Source organism: Colobus angolensis, unplaced genomic scaffold, assembly GCF_000951035.1.
Source record: "Colobus angolensis palliatus isolate OR3802 unplaced genomic scaffold, Cang.pa_1.0 Scaffold14, whole genome shotgun sequence".
In the NCBI taxonomy this organism is placed as follows: domain Eukaryota; kingdom Metazoa; phylum Chordata; class Mammalia; order Primates; family Cercopithecidae; genus Colobus; species Colobus angolensis.
Window position 1 is genome coordinate 13123906 of NW_012114488.1, and position 22411 is coordinate 13146316.

Sequence of the window (22411 nt, forward strand, 5' to 3'; positions counted from 1 at the left end):
AGTTTATGACAGACAGGCTGCTTACTGACGACACTGATTTTGGACTTGGGAAAAGCAGTGTTCTATGGTAGACAAAACAAGATTTCAAGAAATCCCCAATTTATTTGGAAGCTACCTTGTTGTAAATCCTGGGTTTATTAAGATACAAAATATGTTTTCTGGCTGGGCACAATGGCTCCCACCTGTAATCCCAGCACTTTGGGAGGCTGAGGCAGGAAGACTGCTTGAGCCCAGGAGTTCAAGACCAGCCTGGGCAACACAGTGAGACCTTGTCTCTAAGATAAAACAAAACAAAAATCACTTAAATATATATGTATTTTTTCCCAATGAAATGATTAACTGAATTTAGCTCAAAAGCTAGTAGCTGAAAAGTTCAACCTCAACATCCCTAAAGTAAAGGCAAGTGACCTCAAAAACTAAGGTACTTTTCTGCCCAAATTGAAATCAAAAGAAAATATAATCTCATTAACTTACAAAATAAATTTAGGTCACCTACTTATAAACAGGAACTGAAAAGCGTGGAAGAGTTCAAGCGGTATAACCTTTGACTGTATCATAGCCCATTTCATGTGTGACAATTTTGAGGGGTTAGGATGAGGAAGATTCTGTTATTAGCCATTTTACTCCCAGAGACACTGCTCTCTCAAATTGTGCTGAAAGGGGACCATCACCTTGAGCTTTCCTTTAATCTTTATCAGAAATAGCTCAATGTTCCTGGAATATGCATAGCACTGAGAAGCAGATTTCTTCTCAATTTCTATATTATATACTTTGGCTATTTCAGCAAGAATCTCAGAGATATGGAGATTGAATCCCTATGAGTAGATATCAAATTATTATCAAATTATACATAACAGTCCTTTGTAGCAGTAATTTTAACAGAGTAGATCCTAATTCTTTTTAGATAAATCACAGACAAACGTTTCTGTCTAATCTGAATAATTCTTCCCTAACAACCCCATCTTTTCTTTTGTTCTTCTAAGTACTAGTTCCTATCAAATATTAAAACATATTACTTACAAAAGAAAGTGCCTGCATTTTTAAAACTCGGAAAGGCCTTATTAAAGAGATGTTAAACTTTGGAAAAATATCAGCTATGTATTGTTTTCAGACTGTCTTGTAACCTTTTCTGTAATTATTTACTAACATCCCAAGAAATGTAGTATATCCCAAACCATAAAAAGCCTATGAAATATTTGGTACACAACAGGCCCTACAGAGTGAAATAAAGAGGAAACTTCAAAACACAATGAAGAGTCAAAAATTGACTTTTACTAAACCGATCTAGTTGAAATTATATATCAACAGTAAGTTTCCCTACCTAAAATGTAAAGATATGCCCTACATTACCAAATCACACTGCTAAATTAAAACTTTAACAGGTTAATATGTAATCTGAATCACTTCACAACTCCACTGAATAAAAATATATACTAACCTTATGAGAAAAACTACCTTTAAATAGATTCCTGTACAAACAAAGAGAGATGCGCAGATCTTACTTTTAAAGATTATTTTCACTCATAAAATTATGATCATATTCAGGCAAAAATAAAGTGTTAACCTGGGTACTGAAAAAGGAGACTTTGAATATCATTAAATTTTGACTTAATATCATTTGTTATTCAGAAGAATGAAAGTGAAAGTAGTGTACATCAAGACTCCTGAGGTTCTTGATTAATCCTTCTTCAAAGGACCAAAGACTTTAAGGAAAGATAACTTACTGAATCGGCCCCTCTCCCCATAATCCCTCTAAAACAAATGCCAGCTCAACACCCAATTTGATACCAGCTTCTCAAGACTGGTGACAAATAACAACCCTATGTTAACTAACTCAGAAGCTATGACTAGCCTAAGCTGATTTGCAAACCCAGGAAAATGAAACAGAAAGAGAACTTACAACTCATGTTCCATCATCAACATATATTATTGTAAGAGTATACTGTGAATAACATTATGAATCTAAACCACTCACAACAGCAACCAGACTGGGATCCTACAGGCTGAAAACACAATCCTTGAAGAGACATTGTCTATCTTACAAAACCTTTGACAATATGGGTATTCATGATGGCCTAGACCCAAGAGATGCCTTTCAAAGCTATTATTCGAAATTAAAGCCCATTTTAAAAACATCAGAAAATCACAACTATATTCACATAACTCCAAGGAGTCTCACTACAATTTAATCATCAAATCACGTCCAAAGGAAGCAGTTTACCAATCTACACTGTTCATGCATTTAACAGGACGACTAGTATCGTCAACAGCTAGACCTCGCCAATATTTAACAAATCTACTACTCTGGCAGATCCTATAGAACAATTTCCAGCAACTTGAAATTGATAACTAGGCAAGTTTAATGACAAAATTATTACTGACTCATTCAAAATATAACACTTTTTACTTATGTAAATCAGTTAACTCTATTCATAATCATTTATAACATTTCCATGGATTCAAACAAGAAAACTTGACCAGCCAAATAAACAGTTTGATGGTCTAAATATAACTTCAATGCTCTCTCATGTCTGTAGTTTTATGAATGCACGAGAAACTTAAAGTCTTAAATAATTTAATCTTTATCTTTCATACAAGACTGAGCTCCTTCAAGAACAGGATTATTTTTCTTATGTGTAATCACAAAAACCACAGAGTGCCTGCTCTATCAGGTGTCACGTATTTGTTACCTTCACTCCCCCAAACAATCCTATGAAGTGAACCTCAGAACTTCATAGACAAACAGATTCTAAAAAGCAGCCATATGCTCAAAGCCAATGTGATCATCTCAATTATTTTTCGGCAAATATTTATTTCAGTCCCCTTCTCACTGTAAATGAAGTGAATGTCAGTAGTGCTGACTTTGAGGTTTCTCAACGTCGGCACTACTGACATTTGGGGCCAGGTAATTCTTAGTTGGGGGGCTAGAGGTGCATGGAGGCTGACTGTCCTGTGCATTATAGAATGTTTAACAGTATCCCTGGACTCTACCCACTAGATGCCAATAGTACCCCCCTCCCAAGTTTAGACACTGAAAGTATCTCTAGCCATTGCCAAATGTCCCCATAGGTAAAACTGCCACCAGCTGAGAATTACTGGGCTAATGGAAAGGAACAAGAGCAGAGGCCTTACACATGCTTATGCAATTTGGCTTGGATCTTGCATTCCAGTGGCCTGACATAACAGCATGCCCTAAGCAGCCACTGCCCGCTTTAGCCTGGGCCCAGCAGGAACATAAATGGAGAAGACCTAAACCCACCCACAGTTAGCCTCAATCAAGCTAGGCTCCACCTTAATCAGTATACCCTCAGCCAACATACAGACCCATGAGCACAGAAATAAATGATTATTATTTTAAGCCACCCAGTTTTAGAGTGTTTTATCATGGAGCATTATTGTGGCAATTGTTGACAAATGGAGTCAATAAGGGGAGAAGCCAGAATTCAAAAGCTAGGCTTATCTGACTAAAAAACCTACTGTCTGTACTATATCAGAGTTTTTTCAAAAGAATTAAATATTCTCACCCAGAATGTGCTTGGTCTACAGTAGAGATGCAACAGAAGTCTGCTTTATTCATAAGTATTAATTCTGTAAAAATTTTAATACATTTTCAGTGGCCTATTCATATCAGCTTCTCATTCTCACATCATGAGGTCAAACTTCAAAAACGTTGCAAAGGGCACTGCTTTATTTCTCAGACCTTGAGTCTGAGACTTTCTTCTCGTATCAGTTTCAGAGCCCTGCACAGCTAAGTCCAAAACACTATCTCTAACTTAACATTGACTTCTGTAGGTAACGTGCTATGTGCAAATGCAAAAGACAACAGGTTTAAAGAAAAAGAAAAGTTAACAATATTTGAAAGAATGAGTTTCATACAAATATGCACAACAAATACTTACTGTGCATACACCATTTACCAGACACATTCTAAGCACTGGAAATACAGTACTGAAAGACAAAAAGATTCCTGCCCTGATAGAGCTTACATTCTTGTGACACACAGCATAAAGACATTTTCCAAGTGCTTCACTCATATTAACTCTTTTGTCTTCATAATCTTGTGAGAAGTTTAATATCTCCATTACAGAAATGAGAAAACTGAACACCAGGAATGAAAAGTCACAAAACAACATCACTTCCCAGGCTTTTGGTTAAGATCAAGTGTAACACCAAAGCCACAAAACAAGCAGCAAAACTAGCTGGAAGTCTTGACTCTGAGTTCCTACTTTTGACCACGGCATGACACTGCCCCTCTGCTAACTCTCTAACCTCACATCTTACAACACTTCCCAAGCACGTTCCTGCCTGAGTCAGCTGTACTTGCTGTTCACTCTGCCTGGAATGTTTTTCTCCCAGATGGTTTTCATGCCTTCCTCCCATCATTCTGTTCCTGTCTCTCCATTCCCATCATATTATAAGAGATTTCTTCCCTGATTACCCTTAAAAATGAATACCTCCTTCCATACACAGTCACTATTCATCTGTCTACCCCACTTTATGTTTCTCCGTAACACTGATTACAGCTATAGATTCATTTGTTTACTGTTTGTCTTTGCCACTGAGATGTTCACTCCACGAGACCAGCGACACTGTTTAATTCATCACTTCACCACTTACCGTTTCAGGCCTCCTGAAATGATGCCTGGCAAAATAACCAGGTACATGATCACTGACTACCTCTCTGCCTGGCTGACCCTGCCCCCGCTCCAAAAACAAAACCCAAAAAACTTAGAAGAGTGTTTCTCACACTTCAGCAAGCATCAGAATTATCTACAGGGCTTAACAGGCAGATTGCTTACCCCAGAGTTTCTGATTCAGTAAGTATGGAAAGGGGCTTGAACATTTACAGTTCCCAGAAAGCATAGAAACTATGGTCCAAGGAGTGTGTTTTGAGAATCACCGATCAAGACAAATGTCATGCTCCAACACACCTGTCAGTAACAGTAGTTCACTGTGGCAAGAAGTCACAACTGGAGGAGGAAGGAAAGGAATATAGTGAAGAGGTGCCCTCTAAACTCAAGTCCTGACTTAGAAGACTATATGAAACATATGTCTTTTAAATAATGCATAAATATCCCTTCCTTGAATAGGATCTCTTTTTTTAAGAGATGGAACCAGACAGATCAACATTATATTCTCTATCAAGGTCTTACATATTCTATGTTAATGCCCACTGCAGAAACATTATCCCTTAAGGTTTAAATAAGCAAAACAGACAGCTGCTATCCTTTCTGGGATAGTGAAAAACCTAACAGCAGTAGACCCCAATTGGAACAGCAGCCCAAATCACCATTTCCCATCTCTACAAATAATCCTAATACCCAGGGTAGGCTCACAGTGGTCGTGTCTAGGTAATGGTAGGTAACTTCACTTCCCCAGTCAGAAAGGCCCAGAACACATCCACTCTTCTAAGAATTTTAAAGATAAAGTCTGGGAGGCACCAATGCCAAGTTATGTCAGTAAGGCTCTCAACCGAGAAGCTCCACAAACTCCTGCTGCTCAAGTTCTCAGATGCCCTCGTTCCTAGCCTAACATGGCACTTTGTTTTCCAGCTATTCCTTTAATCCTCTGTTACTCAATCATCTTCCAACCAACTCCTCTTTTCCTACATTATCCAAGACTATTTGTGTATTTGCAACCAAATACCTATAAAACCAGAGTAAATGTATATAATCTTTAAAACAAAAAAAAGTTTATATAGATCAATTTTTGCAAATTGTAATGTAACCACAAAGTATCAAAGCTTTTTCCTATTAATTCAACTTAAGACATTTCTCATCTACAGACTAGTATTCTGTCCATATAACCAATGAATCATAGAGCACAACATCGTATTTCTGACATTATAACTCCTTTTTTCATCTGCTTTCATAAAAGTCCTCTGAAATTTAGCAAAAAGTCACCATCTTTTCTTGGTTTATTCAACAACTATTGTTACCTATTATGTGCCAATATTACGAGGGATACAGCAGTGAATAACAAAGACAAGATTCTTATTTTACGTACACCTTACATTCTTCTGGGGAGACAGAGAGAGAGAGAGAAAATAAACCAGAGAAATGCCCGATTATAAGTGCTATTGCAAAGAAAAAAAAAAAGACAATGTGAAACAGTGAGTAGCTAGATAGATGGCTTTTAAATAAAAAGGTCAGGGGAAGCCTCTCTGAAGCGACATTTGAGCTAAATTCTTAATGACAAGAAGCAGCCAGCCAGAGATCAGAGCACAACTAACATAAAGGTCCCTAAGACTGGGAACAGACTTGACTTGCTCTAAAAGCCAAAAGAGGGCCAATGTGACTACAGTGTGGTAAAGAAGAGGGAAATCATTTAAGATGAGGTCAGAGAAATAGAATGGACCATATCACATAGGGTTTTGTAACAAAAAGCAAAGAATCTGGATTTATTTAGAAATTAACAGATATAGGAAAAGGAGGCTATTCGCAAGATGTTTATAGAGAATAGTTGAACAATGGACTAAGATGAGGGGAAATCAGATTACAAACAGCGGTTTCAATAAAAATTTTAGAGCTGAAAGGAACCTTGTAGTCCAACACCTTCATTTTACAGAAAGAATGCTGTGGCCCAACCTGTGGCTTCTTGAAGGTCAGATTAAAGATGAGCAGAGTTGTGCTTGGTGCTCTGTGACAGTCAGGCTAGAGTGCTTTCCACAATTCCTCATTCAATTTTGAAACCCAAGAGTCTATACCATGTGCATTTCCAAAGTGACATAGCAGCAATCAAATGGAAACATATTTAGAAAGAAACTTTTTAAATTATCCATGCCAAATTATTCACACTTCAGTTGATGACTGCATTTTTTTAAAGTGGCTAATAATGCTTATTTACCACCAAATATATCTCTTCCCAAAATATGTGAAGCAGAACAAAATTGAATGAAACAACAAAATATACTTACATCTGGGTATTCTTTTACAGGCACATAAAGTTTCTCTTGTAACTGAACAATAGGTCCCACAGCATCAGGCAATTCTGCACTCCTTTTCTCTGTACTGCCATTTAATGTGTCATTGTACATGTCTTTCCGTACTCTGCTAATTTCTGTTAAAAGTAAAAATTTTAAACGTGTTAGACAAAAAAATATTCTTGCTAGTCCAGGGGAAAAAAGAGAGGGCAGGGGAGGTTTCATTGATAAAGCGTTAAAACTCAAATAAAGAGCTCCTGGCCTATTCTGTCATTCTCTGGATTAAGCCCATGTTTAACAGGACTACAGCCTTAATTAATTTCTACCACAAACCAATTTTTATACCAATCAATTAACATATCTTATTAAATTAACTTCAAAGCCCAAGCTCCTTCCTAACCGGTATAATATGGACTTGTTAGTTTATCTAATTTTTCCAAATCTAAAGGAGGCCAGTCATTCCAAATGATAGCTTCAGTAAACAACTATAAGAATGCCTGTCAGACAAAACTAATACCAAAGCCTCTTTTGTACTTCAGAACTGATCTGTCTGAAGGACATTTAAATGGGACCACTTCGATTATTTTTAGATATCTTTAGAATATCCAAACAGAGATGTGCAAAAGACAACAGACTGCAAGTTCAGCAGAAGTCTGAGTTTCATACACAAATTTAATGGTTAAAGCTATCAGAAGAGACGTCTTAGAGTAAGTAACGGGAGAAAGGAGGACGGAATGCACTTGAGAAAAAGGAAAGGGTAAGGAAAAGAAGATCCAAACCAAGAAGAAATGGAGGCAGGAAGAAGAACTAGAGAAGAGGGGTGTTATAGAAGCTAAGAAATGACAGATTCAAGGACAGGGTGATCAACAGTATCAAATACTACAAAAGAATGTAAGATAAACAGCAAAAGATGGTACCTTGGATTTGACTACTAAGCCACTGGTGATCAGAGAAGTTTCAAGGGAAAAAGATGGTAACAGATCAAACTACACTGGGTTAATAATTGAAATATTAAATATAAAAAAAGGAAGTAGTGATACTTAAAATCAATGACCTGTTTTTAAAAACCTGTATTACTGTTCTTGGATATACATACACATTTTTTTTAAGTAGGAGAATTCTATTTTAATGAGTCGAGTACTATAAAGAAAACGGATCCTTTCAAAAATTACTAAGCTTCTAGTACGCACCAGAAGACAGGCTCCTGTCCACTGGAACATACTGCCTAATAAGGGTTGTCATTATTAAGGTTAGCCAGATGCATATGTAATGTCTCTCTATCCTATAGACTGTGTCCTCCTTGGGAGAAAGGCTTGCATCCATTAGTATTTAAAAATAAAATGTCTTTTATTTTTTAAATGTATTTTGTATGCTTTCCAAACACGGGGAAGTTCAATCTATTGACAGTTCCTTAGGAACTATCAAATATGAAGGCACTCTTTAATTTTTCTAACTAGTTATTTAAATCAGTTTTGGTTAAATAAAATCCAACACAGCAAAAAGGCAGGATCAAAGCTATTCTTACTCAGTTATAAAATCTTAATCAATTAAAAAAGGCACTGTAATACATTTTCTGCTTGAGTGATACCAATATTCATTTTATAACAAATTTTATCTCTTAAATAACAATTTGCTTGTTAAAGCTTACCAAATGCTTTTCTTTGAACAGCAATTAAAATCAACAAAAATCAAGAGATTACCTTGGATTTGACTACATGATATGGGCAGAATTTTATTATTTCCTAAGGTTCTTTTTATACTTCTAGCTTTATAATTAAATCTTTCCTAATAATGTCCAGTACCAAATTGGTGTTTATCTTAAATTAGTATATGACAGCAATTCTCAAGTTTTCAACAACCAAATAATAATTTAAACACAAATGCTCATTTACATAATTTCCATAATTACAGCAAGTAATTAACCAAGGGGCATTAGAAAAATTTAATCTAATTAAAATCACACATATATCCTTTAGCCAGATCTCTGGACTAAAAAAGCACTTTGCGTATAATTATCATTTAAATATCTTTTTCAGAAACTACCTATTCTTACTATATAGTTAGCATCACACCAATATCAAAGCCTGAGAACAGCAGGAAAGAAAACTATAGATAAAATTTGCTTAAAAATATAGATGCAAACATCTGAAATAAATAGAAAAATAAAAATGCACTAAGACATAGTAGAATTTATACCCTGAGTGCAAGAATAGTTCAATATTGAAGACTCTACTATTATAAGTAACTATAGTAATATAATCAATCTAGGGAAGAACAGTGACTTTCCAGGTAAACAAATTTATCAAACTTAAAAAAAAAAATCTATTGCAAGTTATCAAAAAATTCACGTAAGATGACTAGATTAAAAAATATATAAATGTGCCAGGTGTGGTGGCCCACGCCTGTAATCCCAGCACTTTGGGAGGCCGAGGCAGGCAGATCACTTGAGGTGAGGAGTTCGAGACCTGCCTAGCCAACATAGTGATACCCCGTCTCTACCAAAAATATAAAAATTAGCTAGGTGTAGTGGTGGACGCCTGTAATCCCAGCTACCTGGGAGGCTGAGGCAGGAGAATCACTTGTACTCAGTAGCAAGAGGTTTCAGTGAGCCGAGATGGTACCACTGCATTCCAGCCTGGGCAACAAAAGCAAAAAACTGTCTAAAAATAAATAAACAAATAAATAAATAAATAAATAATGCATAAAACCAACAGTCCTCATATATAAGTATCTATCTGGTTAGAGAATACAATTCATCTACCACTTAAGTTATACTTTTATAAACACCTATGTGACTCTTTGATTAATAACACAAAGTTCTATGAGATTCTATTACCCAGCGTGTCCCCAGGTGCCTGGAACACAGCTGGCCCTCAATATATACCTGGTGGAGGTAAACAAAGGGAAGAAACAGCTGGGTTTCTACAGCATTAAAGTTAAACAAGTCATGGTTCCAGCTCCCAAAGAACTTACTCTAATAAGGAAGACTGATAAGAAGTCTTTCTACCATCCTTTTTTTCAGTCTCTAAGATATATCACTCAATTTCATAACACAGCACAAATTAATGTACACGATAGTAATGATGGGAATAAAAAGGTGACCAAGACATAGTTCTGGTCCTCGAGGGCTTTATAATCTTATTCACTGTTGAGTTTGGCCAACTATGTACTACCTTTATAAACAGGAAAAAAAAAAAGTAGAAAATCATCAGCACTTTCTGGTGTGTGACTCAGAACACTCGAATCAGAACAAGTTCCAATTCCAGTTCTAACAGTAACTGTGATTTTAGACAAGTCTCTTTCTTACAACCTCTCTGTGCCTGTGCTTCATATACTTACTCAACAAATGAACTGAATCCATTGGTTTCCAATCTTAGTATGCAAGAGCCCCATTTATTCTTTTTCTCCATAATCCTGTTTTTAAAAGTTTTGTCTTTAAAGCTTTCCATTTGTAAGTCCTGGCAATCAGAGCTTCTGGGAATGTTATCCTAGCAGGAGGATACAATTATAGCCAAACTACTATAGAAACATACAACAAGTATGGGTTTGGGAAATGCTTTAGTCCTTTTGTAAGTAATAGCTTCACAGGTGTTCTCATGAAACATAGGAATTCTTCTTAACTAATATGTTGTACACACTATTTTGCTGTATCAAACATTATGACACTCAAATGCCCCACCACCACCGCGCTACCTTCATCAACCCGCAGCAGTTGTTCAGAGAACTAAACGTTCGGAACCGTTTGCTTAATCACACATAGTACAAAGACTCTCCCAACGTGAACCCCAGGCATGTATTTTCTATCTAAATATCCCAATATCAAGAGAAATTTTTAGACATCTCTAAAGATCTTAAATATTAAAATTTGTTTTAATAAACCAAAATCTGCTCTCCTAAAATTTCTACCAATGGCCACCACTCAGCAGCCCCACAAACATTTGAAAAATTCTAAAATATCTAAGTGTCCTCTTCCCTAAACCAACGACATGGTTTTACACCCGCCCACTTGTTTAGATGCACTCTGATTTGTCTAGGTCCCTTTTAACATGTAAAACCCTACATTGTACACAACATTCCATAATGATCAACGGGTAAGGCAACTGAGGTTATCAACTTCTAGTCCCAAACCCTGCCCTGTCCATAATCGCTGTTTAAGAGCTGATGATGCTTAAGAGTATCTTTGTTGACATTTTGTTAATGGTGTTAAGACAAGTCTCTAGGATTCCATAATTCTACACCTGTTTGTTTAGACACCAATAGAAGATATCATTTTTTTTTCCTGGATATTTTCTGCAACACATACCCCTTCAGCAGACTGACACTAATCTATCAGCTGATATTCTTTAAGCATGAATAGTCTCCGAGTCAAGAATCCAACTAACTGCAACTTTATAGAGCACACATTTCTTTGGCCCAGATCCCAAAATACAGGCATACCTTGGTGAAGAGCGAAACATCGTCTCAAAAATAAATAAATAAATAAATAAAACACACTCTAGTAACTTGCTTTTTAATCTAGTTGCTCTCTGTACCTTGTGAATTTGGCCTCTTAAAAAGAGCACATTTAAGTTAAATTCCATGGGTTGTTCTTAGCTCAAAAATAACTTTTTTTCATCAACTACTTGATGAAATCCAAAGCTACAACGGGACCAGAACCTCCTTGTAGAGCCACCAGTTTAAATAGGAAATCATCTGTTTAGGAATCTACAGGTTATGCCATCAAGTTTAGAATATACACTTTTCAAGTTTTGGGAGTACTTGCCTTTACAGCACTTAGGCTCCTTCCATTTTCTACAATCTTTTGAATTTACTTTTTTATTTTTATTTTTTTTCAAATTTCACTATGCTGAAAACTATTGTGTAGGCCTGAAAACGTGTTACTACTTACTGTCTCGTCACATTTCTCTACTTTAATTAGCTTGACTTTTTTCTTCTCTAAACTAAGGTTCAACTGTCAGTCAATTCTGCTCCGACGTCACTGCACAGTTCTGTTTCATGTGACCTTTACTACTCCTTTTTCTTTCCCCTTAATTCACCCAACTATGGATTTCACTAAAAGGTTTTAAAGTCATTCTTATGTTTCAACAGCCTCAGCTCACATTTGTCTTTGGCTTTTCCATCACCACTACTCTTTTATTGCATCCAAATTATTGTACATGCACTCTGCCACTTTTGTACACATCCTTTTAATATCTGAATTACTGGGCCGAGCGTGGTGGGTCACCCCTGTAATCCCAGCAATTTGGGAGGCCGAGGTGGGCAGATCACTTGAAGTCAGGAGTTCAAGATCAGCCTGGCCAACATGGCGAAACCCCATCTCTACTAAAAATACAAAAATCAGCCAGGTGTGGTGGCAGACACCTGTCATCCCAGCTACTCAGGAGGCTGAGGAAGGAGAATTGCTTAAACTCGGGAGGCAGAGGCTGCAGTGAGCTGAGAACATGCCACCGCACTACAGTCTGAGTGACAGAGTGACACTCCGTCTCAAAAACAAAACAAAATATATATATATATATGAATTATTGAATTTAACTAACAGATCAATCACTCTGAAAATCTAGAACACTGGAATTAAGGACAATAGGAAAAACTGTTAAGAGAATAAAAAAATATGGCATGAGAAATCTTATAGCATTTAGCAGTCATTTCCCGAAATATATAAATACATAGCTAAGGCTGTGTATAAAATCAATACTGCAACGTTGGAAAGCCAAAGAATCAAATACAGCTCTACGTTACTATCTGGTTTATAAATTTTTCAGCAAATTTAAACTAAGAAAATGAAAATTAGGAAAGGAAACATGAAAAATATTTACTAACTCAATCATAAGCAACAAAATATTAATGAAAAGTAAAATTCAAAACCAAAATGCATCAAAGAATTACTTTCAGGATTTGTAAAAAAAAAAAAAAAAAAACGGTTTTAAAACACTGAAGAAAAACTCACATAAAATGCATCTTACACTTAGTGTTGTGGTAGCTGATTCAGTTGCTCAGCCTGCAATGCTGATGTTATAGACACATATATTTTTTCACTGGGTATCTATCCGCTGTTTCTTTGTACATTACATTTGAATCCATCAACAAAATTTGCCTTATCACTATACTAGAACAGGAGCTAATAAAGGAATGAAAAGGTTACTGTGTCGTTTGACCATAAATGTGCTTTTCAAATTTAACATTTTCCATTAACTTACGGAAAATCTTAGTTGTCAGCAAAATGACAACTATATATAAACACATACATAATTTGATATACATAGTATAAATTTTATGAGGTAGCTTAAAATGACTGCTTTCATCTGAAGCTTAAATAGGCTCCAGTATTTCCACACTGTCTGCAATCCCTACCTCTTGCTAGACATTAAAGTAGCACACTAACACAAAGAGCAAAGTAAGATTTAGTTATTTTAGGTCTTAATAACAAATACTTGTTTTTATTTATAAATACTCATTAAATCTTAAAACAATAATATTAGTAATCTATTTAAAACTGAAGAACAACTGCCACTTCATAAAGAGGTGGCTGTTATGTAATCTCATGTATTTAGGGTTAACAACGATCTCTTCTGTAAAAAGAAACAAACTTTAAGGGTTGACTAAATACAGAGAAAGTTTTAAAGTTATTTTTGAGCCAAGAACCCATGGAATTTACCTTCACTGTGCTCTTTTTAAGAGGCCAAATTCGGCCGGGCGCAGTGGCTCAACCCTGTAATCCCAGCACTTTGGGAGGCCGAGACGGGCGGATCACGAGGTCAGGAGATCCAGACCATCCTGGCTAACACGGTGAAACCCCATCTCTACTAAAAAATACAAAAAACTAGCCGGGCGAGGTGGCGGGCGCCTGTAGTCCCAGCTGTTCTGGAGGTTGAGGCAGGAGAATGGTGTAAACCTGGGAGGCGGAGCTTGCAGTGAGCTGAGATCCCGCCACTGCACTCCAGCCTGGGCGACAGAGCGAGACTCCATCTCAAAAAAAAAAAAAAAAAAAAAAAGGCCAAATTCACAAGGTACAGTGAGCAACTAGATTAAAAAGCAAGTTACTAGAGTATGTATTACTTATTTATTTATTTATGAGAAGAAGTTTCACTCTTTTCACCAAGGCTAGAATGCAATGGCACAATCTCAGCTCACTGCAACCTCCGCCTCCTGGGTTGAAGCAATTCTCCTGCCTCAGCCTCCCGAGTAGCTGGGATTACAGGTGCCCGCCACCACGGCCAGCTAATTTTTTTTTTTTAGTAGACATGGGGTTTCACCATGTCGGCCGGGCTGGTCTCAAACTCCTGACCTCAGGTGATCCACCCGCCTCGACCTCACAAAGTGCTGGGATTGCAGGCACGAGCCACTGCGCCGGGCTTAGAGTATGTACTATTAAGTGAAATATGTTTTGCTTACTCTAACAACCAAATAAATCCGATTTAATTTCAAAGCAACTGCTTTCAAACTGGCAAGAAAAAAAAACCAAAAAAACCCAAGCTATCACTAATTCTCTAGATGGAACCTTATTCCAGGGGTTAAATTGTACTCTGTACACTTCACAATTCTAAGTCCAAAACCAAAAACTACAAAATTAAATTAATCATAATTCCTTTGTATTACCAAAATTAACAATGGTCCAAAATTGTCAATAAATTTCACATGCAAAAATTCGAAACAGCAAAAACCTTGTAACAATGTTAATTCGATTTCCCTGACTGTTCTCAGCAGCAGTTCTGTATTACAGAAGTACCTAACAGTAAGTTGCACACGTTGCAGGGGTTCTAGAAAAGAACCTCTATCATACCGATCAAATTTATACTTAAGTATACATTTTTTTGGTAAACACAACAAAGTCGAAAAAGATACAACTATTAACAGTAATTATCTCTGGGAGATGAATTTACAAGGACTATTTAACTTTCATGTTATCATACAAATTTTTCTTACAATAATCACCTATTAGGAGAGTAGAAAGCAGAAAGCTTATGTCAAAACACTGCAAGCATGGGATTGCCTATATAAAAACAGCATAATAAAGACGTTATAATTCATTGCCTCCCAACTCTAAAAATAAAGTGATCTAGTTCTTTTTTACATGACTCAACTAGTCTTCACCAGAATCTGAAGGAGGATATATTACAATACCTTTTTACTGTCCTCCCAAAATAAAAAGAAAAAACAATTAATGCTCAGTGATTAAAGAATTACAAATATCGTTATGTTCTCACTCATACATGGGAGCTAAAAAAGTTAGCTCATAAAGGCAGAGTAGAATTATAGATACCAGAGGCTGGGAAGAATGGATGAGTGGGAGAAGAGATGAAGAGAAGAACGTTAATAGGTACAAACATATAATTAGATAAAGGTATGAATTCTACTGTTCAACAGCAGATTAGAGTGACTATAGTTAACTAATACATTGTATATTTCAAAGTAGCTAGAAGAGAGAACTTGAATTATCCCCAACACACTGAATATAATAAATACTCAATGTGATGGAGACCTCAAATACTGACTGAATCATTACACGCTCTATGCATGTAGGAAAAAAATCACATGTACCTCATAAAGATGTAAAATATATATCAATAAAAATAAAGAAAAGGTAAATTAAAAAAAATAAAAGAAATTGGACCAAGTCACAGCTAGTCTAACCTGCTTTACTTAGAGTTTCATAGAGGATTTCCCGGCATAAGAAACTCTTAAAATTCATTTTAAGAAATGGTAATTAGAGAATGGAAATAAAATGGAACAAGCCACCTTTTGATGTATTGCTGGCTGTACTATAATAAGTGTAGACCAGTATGTTCACTGTTTTAATAGTGAGTGAAAAAAAGTCTTTTCAGCCCTTTCTTTCACTCCATTTTAACAGAACACAGTTCTGTGGATGAACTCCAGGTCTAGGTTCCTAAAGTGACATCCTGAATGAATAAATGGATACTGCCGGTAGACAGAGAAAGTAAAATAAATCACTGAAAAGAACAGAACAGAGTGTGGGACTTGGTGGGGAGGTCCTTCATTCACTTTTGAAAACCCAGTTACTTAATTGGATAGGCAGCCTTTCTCATTTAAATTGACTTTTGTTTCAACTTACCAAAAAAACAGTTTACTTTTAAACCTGTTTAGCTTTACACGTTAATATTTAACTATTATTTATTTAATAGAAAATGTTGTCTTCTGGTCATGTTGTTTCTTAGACTACTCAGGGGAAGCCAGTCCCCATCTACATATAATAGTCACTGTATTAAAATGTAAATTTAAATCTAATGGCGAACTAGTTAAGAAACATTTTAATGAATATCAGAAGAAGATGCAACAGTAAGCTGGTTCAATTATCATCAGAATCCAGGTAAAAAGAAATACCTGAGAATCTAGCAATTATTATTAACAACTCTTTGCCCAATCCTTTTCATATTTCTGAAAGAATAAAAATAAACTCTTAGCAATGGAAATGGGTACCCAAGATAACAGGGATAGAAGAAAATGTACTCTTACAAGTCTCTGAATTTTGAATTATCTCAATGTATTAACTTTTCAGGAACTTTTCTTAAAAGTGTTTACTTACATAGTGATAATAATTCACTACAACCCATAAGAAAAGATATAAATAACTGAATAAATAAATACAACGGGGAAGGGGGACAGATCTTCCTTAAAGAATTTTAATTAGTAACAATCAACGCAGACAAAAATCATTCAATGAAGGCTAAATTAGTGAGCAAAAATATGAAAGGATAGCTGTACAGTTTGAATATCTCCCCTTGAAGGCATTCACTAATGACTAAGGAAAAAGGAGAAACTACAGTGGAGAAATCTGACAGACATCACCTTAACCAACTAATCAAAGTTAATATCACCAGTATTAAGACATATACCCCACAGCACGATCCACTGAGATGCGCACAGCAGCGCTTTTGTGTGATTGTTTTGCCAAAAATGATCCTCATTCTAATCATGAAAACACACCAAACACACCCAAATTCAAGAACATTTTTATAAAATAACTAGCTTTCTTCAAAAGTGTCAAGGTCATGAAAGAATGTGAAATGGAAACAGACTGGAGGAAATGAAACAGACATCACTACTAAATGCAATGTGGAATCCTGGACCAGAAAAACCAAATGAGTAGGAAAACAGGTAAAATTTGAGTAAGATTTGCGTATTAGTGATAGTACTGTATCAATACTCATTTCCTGCTTCCCGTAATTATATGATTTTATGAGTTGTCAACATCCATATTTTTTTTTCCACTATTATGTAACACTAAATGTATTTCAAAATAAAGAATTAAAATTTAAACAGTGAGCCTGGGCAACATGGCAAACTCCATCTCTACAAAAATTAACCAGGTGTGGTGGTATGCCTGTAGTCGCAGCTACTCAAGACTGAGGTGGGAAGATCACTTGAGCCCAGGAAGTAGAGGATGCAGTGGTCCATGATCACTCCACTGCACTCGCCTGGGTGACAGAGCAGGACCCTGTTGCAAAAACAATAATAATAATTAAAAAGTGCTTGCTTTGGACTTTGGGGTTATTTATTCTAATGAAGGAAGGGGGGAAATAATTGTGACAAAGTATGAAAGCCGTGAAAAAAGATAAAGAAACCTGAGGGGAAAAAAAATCACTCAAAATAGTATCTTCCACAGTTTAAATAATGCTAAAAATTTAATTATACATATTTGCTTTCTTCAAATAAGCAATCATTACTAATCATCCAAAATGCATGTTAAATGTAAGTGCTTAATATGTTCGTTATTATTCTCCAAAATAAATATCCACAGATAAAAGATCTAATGTTTAACCTCAACTACAGATGACTTTTCTTGCAAAAGCTTTGTACATTTTATCTATAAATTTTAATTAGATTTTCTTTAATATACTGCTTTAAAAGAAAACACACACACTTTAAACCTTCCTTAAAGAAGGTAGAGAAAGATTACAATCCATAAACAATGATCTTTCTATAAAAAGCCTATCTTCCTAATACATGTGGGAAGGTAAAAAGCACTGGCCTTGAGTTTACACACCCTGGATTTTACTCCTGCTTCCCAGGCATGATTTAGCTGAGCTGTGTGCCTTCGAACTGAACCTTCTGGGTCTCATTTTCTTCATCTGCAAAATGAGCATGTTAGACCACATCACATTTATGGCTTCTATCTGCCCTAAAATACATCTCCTTGTCTTCTTACAGAGAATTCCATTTTGTGCTCCTTCTGTACTGACCCCCCCATAGGCAAGGGCTGTATATACTCAATGACTGGTTGAGAACTCCAGGCCAGTCAATCCTACTCCTGCCAGAACTACATATTCTAAAATGTCTTAAACTACTACTGGCCACCAAAATTTACTTTAAATTACATCCTCGTAAAGCATCAAATCCTCATGTGATCAGATTCCTCCACACTTGTTCTTGAAGAAGTGGGGAAAGGTCTGTACCTATGTATTTTGCCCTCCTGAAGCTCCAAATCCCTTAGGGCTTTAAAAGGAATTTGGTAAATCAGAGTGAAAAAGAAACAGATGCCCCAAAACTTCTGAAGGAGTTACGTCTGCGTAGGAGGTAGGGGTAAATTGCTTTTTCCTAGGTAATAATTCATTTGATTTTTAATTAACCTTTTCGATTGTATTCAAAATTTCACCTAAGTTCAATACAGAAAGAACCTAAGGTTTATAATCATGTAGCATAGGTTTACCTTAGTATCACCTTAACTCCATAACAAAGCAAATACATGTCTGTCACTTCATGACATTTTTAGGAAAGAAAATACATGTCAAAAGACATTCACAGGTGTTACAAGAGAAATCTCTCATACTATGAAAAAGCCAAGAGGAGTTGTTGTTGCTGCTGTTGTTGTTTTGAGACAAAATCTTGCACTGTTGCCCAGGCTGGAGTGCAGTGGCACAATCTTGGCTCACTGTAACCTCTGCCTCCCGGGTTCAAGGAATTATCTGCCTCAGTCTCCCAAGTAGCTGAGAATACAGGCACCCGCCATCACGCCAACTAATTTTCGTATTTTTAGTAGAGACAGGGTTTCACCATCTTGGCCAGGCTGGTCTTGAACTCCTGACCTCGTAATCCACCCGCCTTGGCCTCCCAACATGCTGGGATTACAGGCGTGAGCCACCACACCCGGCAAAGAAGAGTTTTTTAAAGGCTTAAGAAACAATCTACTATACACAACATTCCAAAAGGACCTCTACAGCAAGCACTGACATTGAATTAGAAAGAAAAATAAAACTTCAGCAAAAATATCTTGGTCTGTAACAAGAGCAACATATTACAGTGCCTTCAAATGTCAAAGTAATTGGTATTGAAAACAGTATTTTAATATGGTAAGCAATATGATCTCCTTTAATTAAACCACAGTTGGTGTACTTTACAAAGATTCAGAAAATTTAAGTCATGTCATGCTACTGGCAAATCTACATTTACTACTTTTTTACTGCCTCTTCGAGTGTATATTCTATCATATAATAACATTCTTGGAAAGCGAATTCAATCAGTTTTTCAATGGAGAACACAGCACTCTGTGTTGAGATTATAAAAGTATAACTGATTAGAATAGAAGCTAAATACTGTATTTAAAAAATATATATCACTAATACAATCCAACAAAAACCAGACCAACCCTCCACACTGACATTCCAGACCAACCCTCCACACTGAAATCCTATCACCAACTCCCTTCTCAACCGATTTGACACATTCAAGACCAAACTCCTAGGCCTTCCCAAAAACTTGTTCCTCCTAATCTTGGACAATGGCACAATGTCAAATCCATTCTCACACTTCATACTCCATCCCCTAGCAAATACTGTGTACTCAACTTTCAGACTATATCCCCAATTTCACTTCACCACCACAACCCCTAACATCACAGCTCCAATCACAATCATTTCCTACCTAATCTTAACCTAACTGATCTACCTGCTTCCACCACCACCTTGGTCAGTCTATTCTTCATTCTTTGGAGTTAGCCTGCTGAAAGCCAAGTGAAATGTCACTCCTCTGCTCAAACTTTTTGGTTTCAGGACTCCACTCTCTAAAAATTAATTGGAGGAGTCCAAAGAGATCCTTGTTCATGAAAGTTATACCTAATAAAACTTTACCATACTAGAAATTAAAACTAAAACTGTTTAAATTATTTTTATTCATTTTAAAATACGAGTAAACTTATTACATTTTAACCAGAAATGCACATTTTCCAGAAAATAAGATATTTTGCAACTAAACACATAACTGAAAAAGTCAATTTTATACTTCTGCAATCTTTTAAATGTCTGTTTTAATAAAGAGAGCTAGATTCTCTTATCTCTTGAATTCAATCTGTTGCAATATCACATAGCACGCAGTCTCTGGAAAACTCCACTGTACATTCATATGTAAATGCTGGTGAACATGGCAAATAATATCTTATTATCACAAAGACAGTCTGATTTCACCGATTCCCTAAAAGGATGCCCAGACCCACTGCTCTAATAATTTCCCATCTCAGTTGGTATAAAAGCCCAGGTCTTCACAAAGATAAACAATAGCCGACAGCATCCACCCAGGCTCCCCTCCCTTGTCCTCACCTCTTTTGCCCTTCTGACCTAGTCTCCTTAACCAACCTAACCTCCGTCCCTGGCTACAGTCCACACAAGGAATTGCTAGTCCTGCCGTCAAGGTTTTGCACTACCATTTTCCCTGCCTTGGAAAGCTATTCCCCGGAAAGCAGTATGGCTCACACTAACACCTCCGTCAGATCTCTGCTCCAATTTTTCAACGAGTCTAACCTTGATCTTCCTATTTTAAACGGCAACTTGCCTCAATCCATAGGAACACTCCAGATCCCCTTTATCCTTCAATTTATTTCTATAATTCATATTTCCTAATACGTTACTGTACTTGTTTATTGATTATTGATTGTTGACATTAGAATGTTAACTGAGAGGGCAGATGGCTGTTTTTGCCCTTTGCTATATATGTAACACCTACATCATTGGATTAAAAACATCTTTTGAACAAATATTAGGACTATTAACACAAAAACATGCAAAGCCACAAAAACATTTCTTATAACTTCACTCAAGCACCAATACGGCATCTGCTCGACAATTCTAGCTAACTTACTCCTGTTCCCTTTAAAGTAATATAAATGCACAGTGCTCTTCTGCAAATGGCTTGGTCTCTTTATTCTGGACTTGTGAAGTTTAGAACACTTTGCTAATAACATATGTTCATTACATCAATGCTACATTCTTCTAGTGTATCTTGTATCAGATGAGAAAATAAAATGTACAGGCATATCTAAATATATGATTAGTCTTGACTTTAAGAAAAAAAACCTAACCAATAAGGAAAAGGCTGCTCCTGCCAGGATTGCACAAAAGGACTGCAATCATCCACTCCTACTGAGCTTTATCATAACCCTATACTCACAGCCAGCACAGTCCTGATTAACCTTGTACTCAAAGTATATTTAGTAAAAATATATTCAGAATATAATAAAAGCTTTTTAATTTCCTAAAAGAAAAACTTACCAAAATTGAACTGACCTGAATAAAGTATAACCTGTGTTTAAAAAAGACTGTCTTATCAATGATACAATATAATGATTTTTTCATATATGCATTCAACAACTATGTATTTTACACCTACTATGTACTAGGCACTGGCCAAGGCCCTAGGAATATAGTCATGTGCAAATACACACATGGTCCCAGTTCTATAACAAACTAAATGAACAAAAACTATAGTTGAAGCAGAGTAGCAAAATATGACCTCTTAAAAGAAACCTCTAAACATACTTCACAACACAAAGAATAATTTTACCTTTTATTGAGTTTCTATATCTCATAATCATCCTATAACTTAAACTAAGGAAGTTATGCCAATATTAAAAGCATTATGTTGGATTCTATGGTTGTTCAGTCTATATGGCTAGGAGATACAAATCCGGAATTCAGAATAATGAAGTCTAACATCTTTCCACATAAAGAGCCTCCCCAAGAACTCTGTGGTGGAAGTCAGCATTTTATTACAGTATGACCAGGTAGATTCCCTTACAGGTAAGTAGTTATTTCCACCTTCATTTCATAGTTAGGAAAGAGAGATCTGGGGATTAAGTACTTTCACCAAAGACCACATAAAGATGAAAATCTAGCTCAGCTCTGACTCCAAAAGCTGTATTATTTTACTCATACCATTTAGCCTCTCCACCACTACTGCTCCATCCCCAAAGTTAAATTTGGTTGCTGCTAGAGTGAGTGATCATGATAGTGGGAAAAACAGTGATGACAGATGGTAAGAGCTAGATAGAGAAAAGGGAAAAGATGGGGCAGTGAGTAGAAATTAGAACTATGAATAAAGAAAAGAACAAAAAAGTAGAGACATACACAATGAGGGGGGAAAGGAAATGGTATATTCAAATTAAAAGTGGAATGAAAATCAGACAAGACATTCTCATTTAAGCTTTTCACCATCCATATTTACTCATCCATGAGGACTTCTAAGATTATTCTAGGCCAGGCGCAG

General features: G+C 36.2%; 1 protein-coding gene across 5 annotated transcripts in view; it reads right to left on the minus strand.

Moving 5' to 3' along the window:
• QKI (QKI, KH domain containing, RNA binding) overlaps nucleotides 1-22411 on the minus strand; it is a 167222-nt gene that overhangs the window by 120684 nt on the left and 24127 nt on the right. For all 5 annotated transcript variants that reach the window (XM_011934970.1, XM_011934969.1, XM_011934973.1 and 2 more), the window contains exon 2: nucleotides 6917-7059. In XM_011934970.1, the coding sequence (XP_011790360.1) occupies nucleotides 6917-7059 (143 nt within the window). The remainder of the gene's footprint in view (nucleotides 1-6916; nucleotides 7060-22411) is intronic.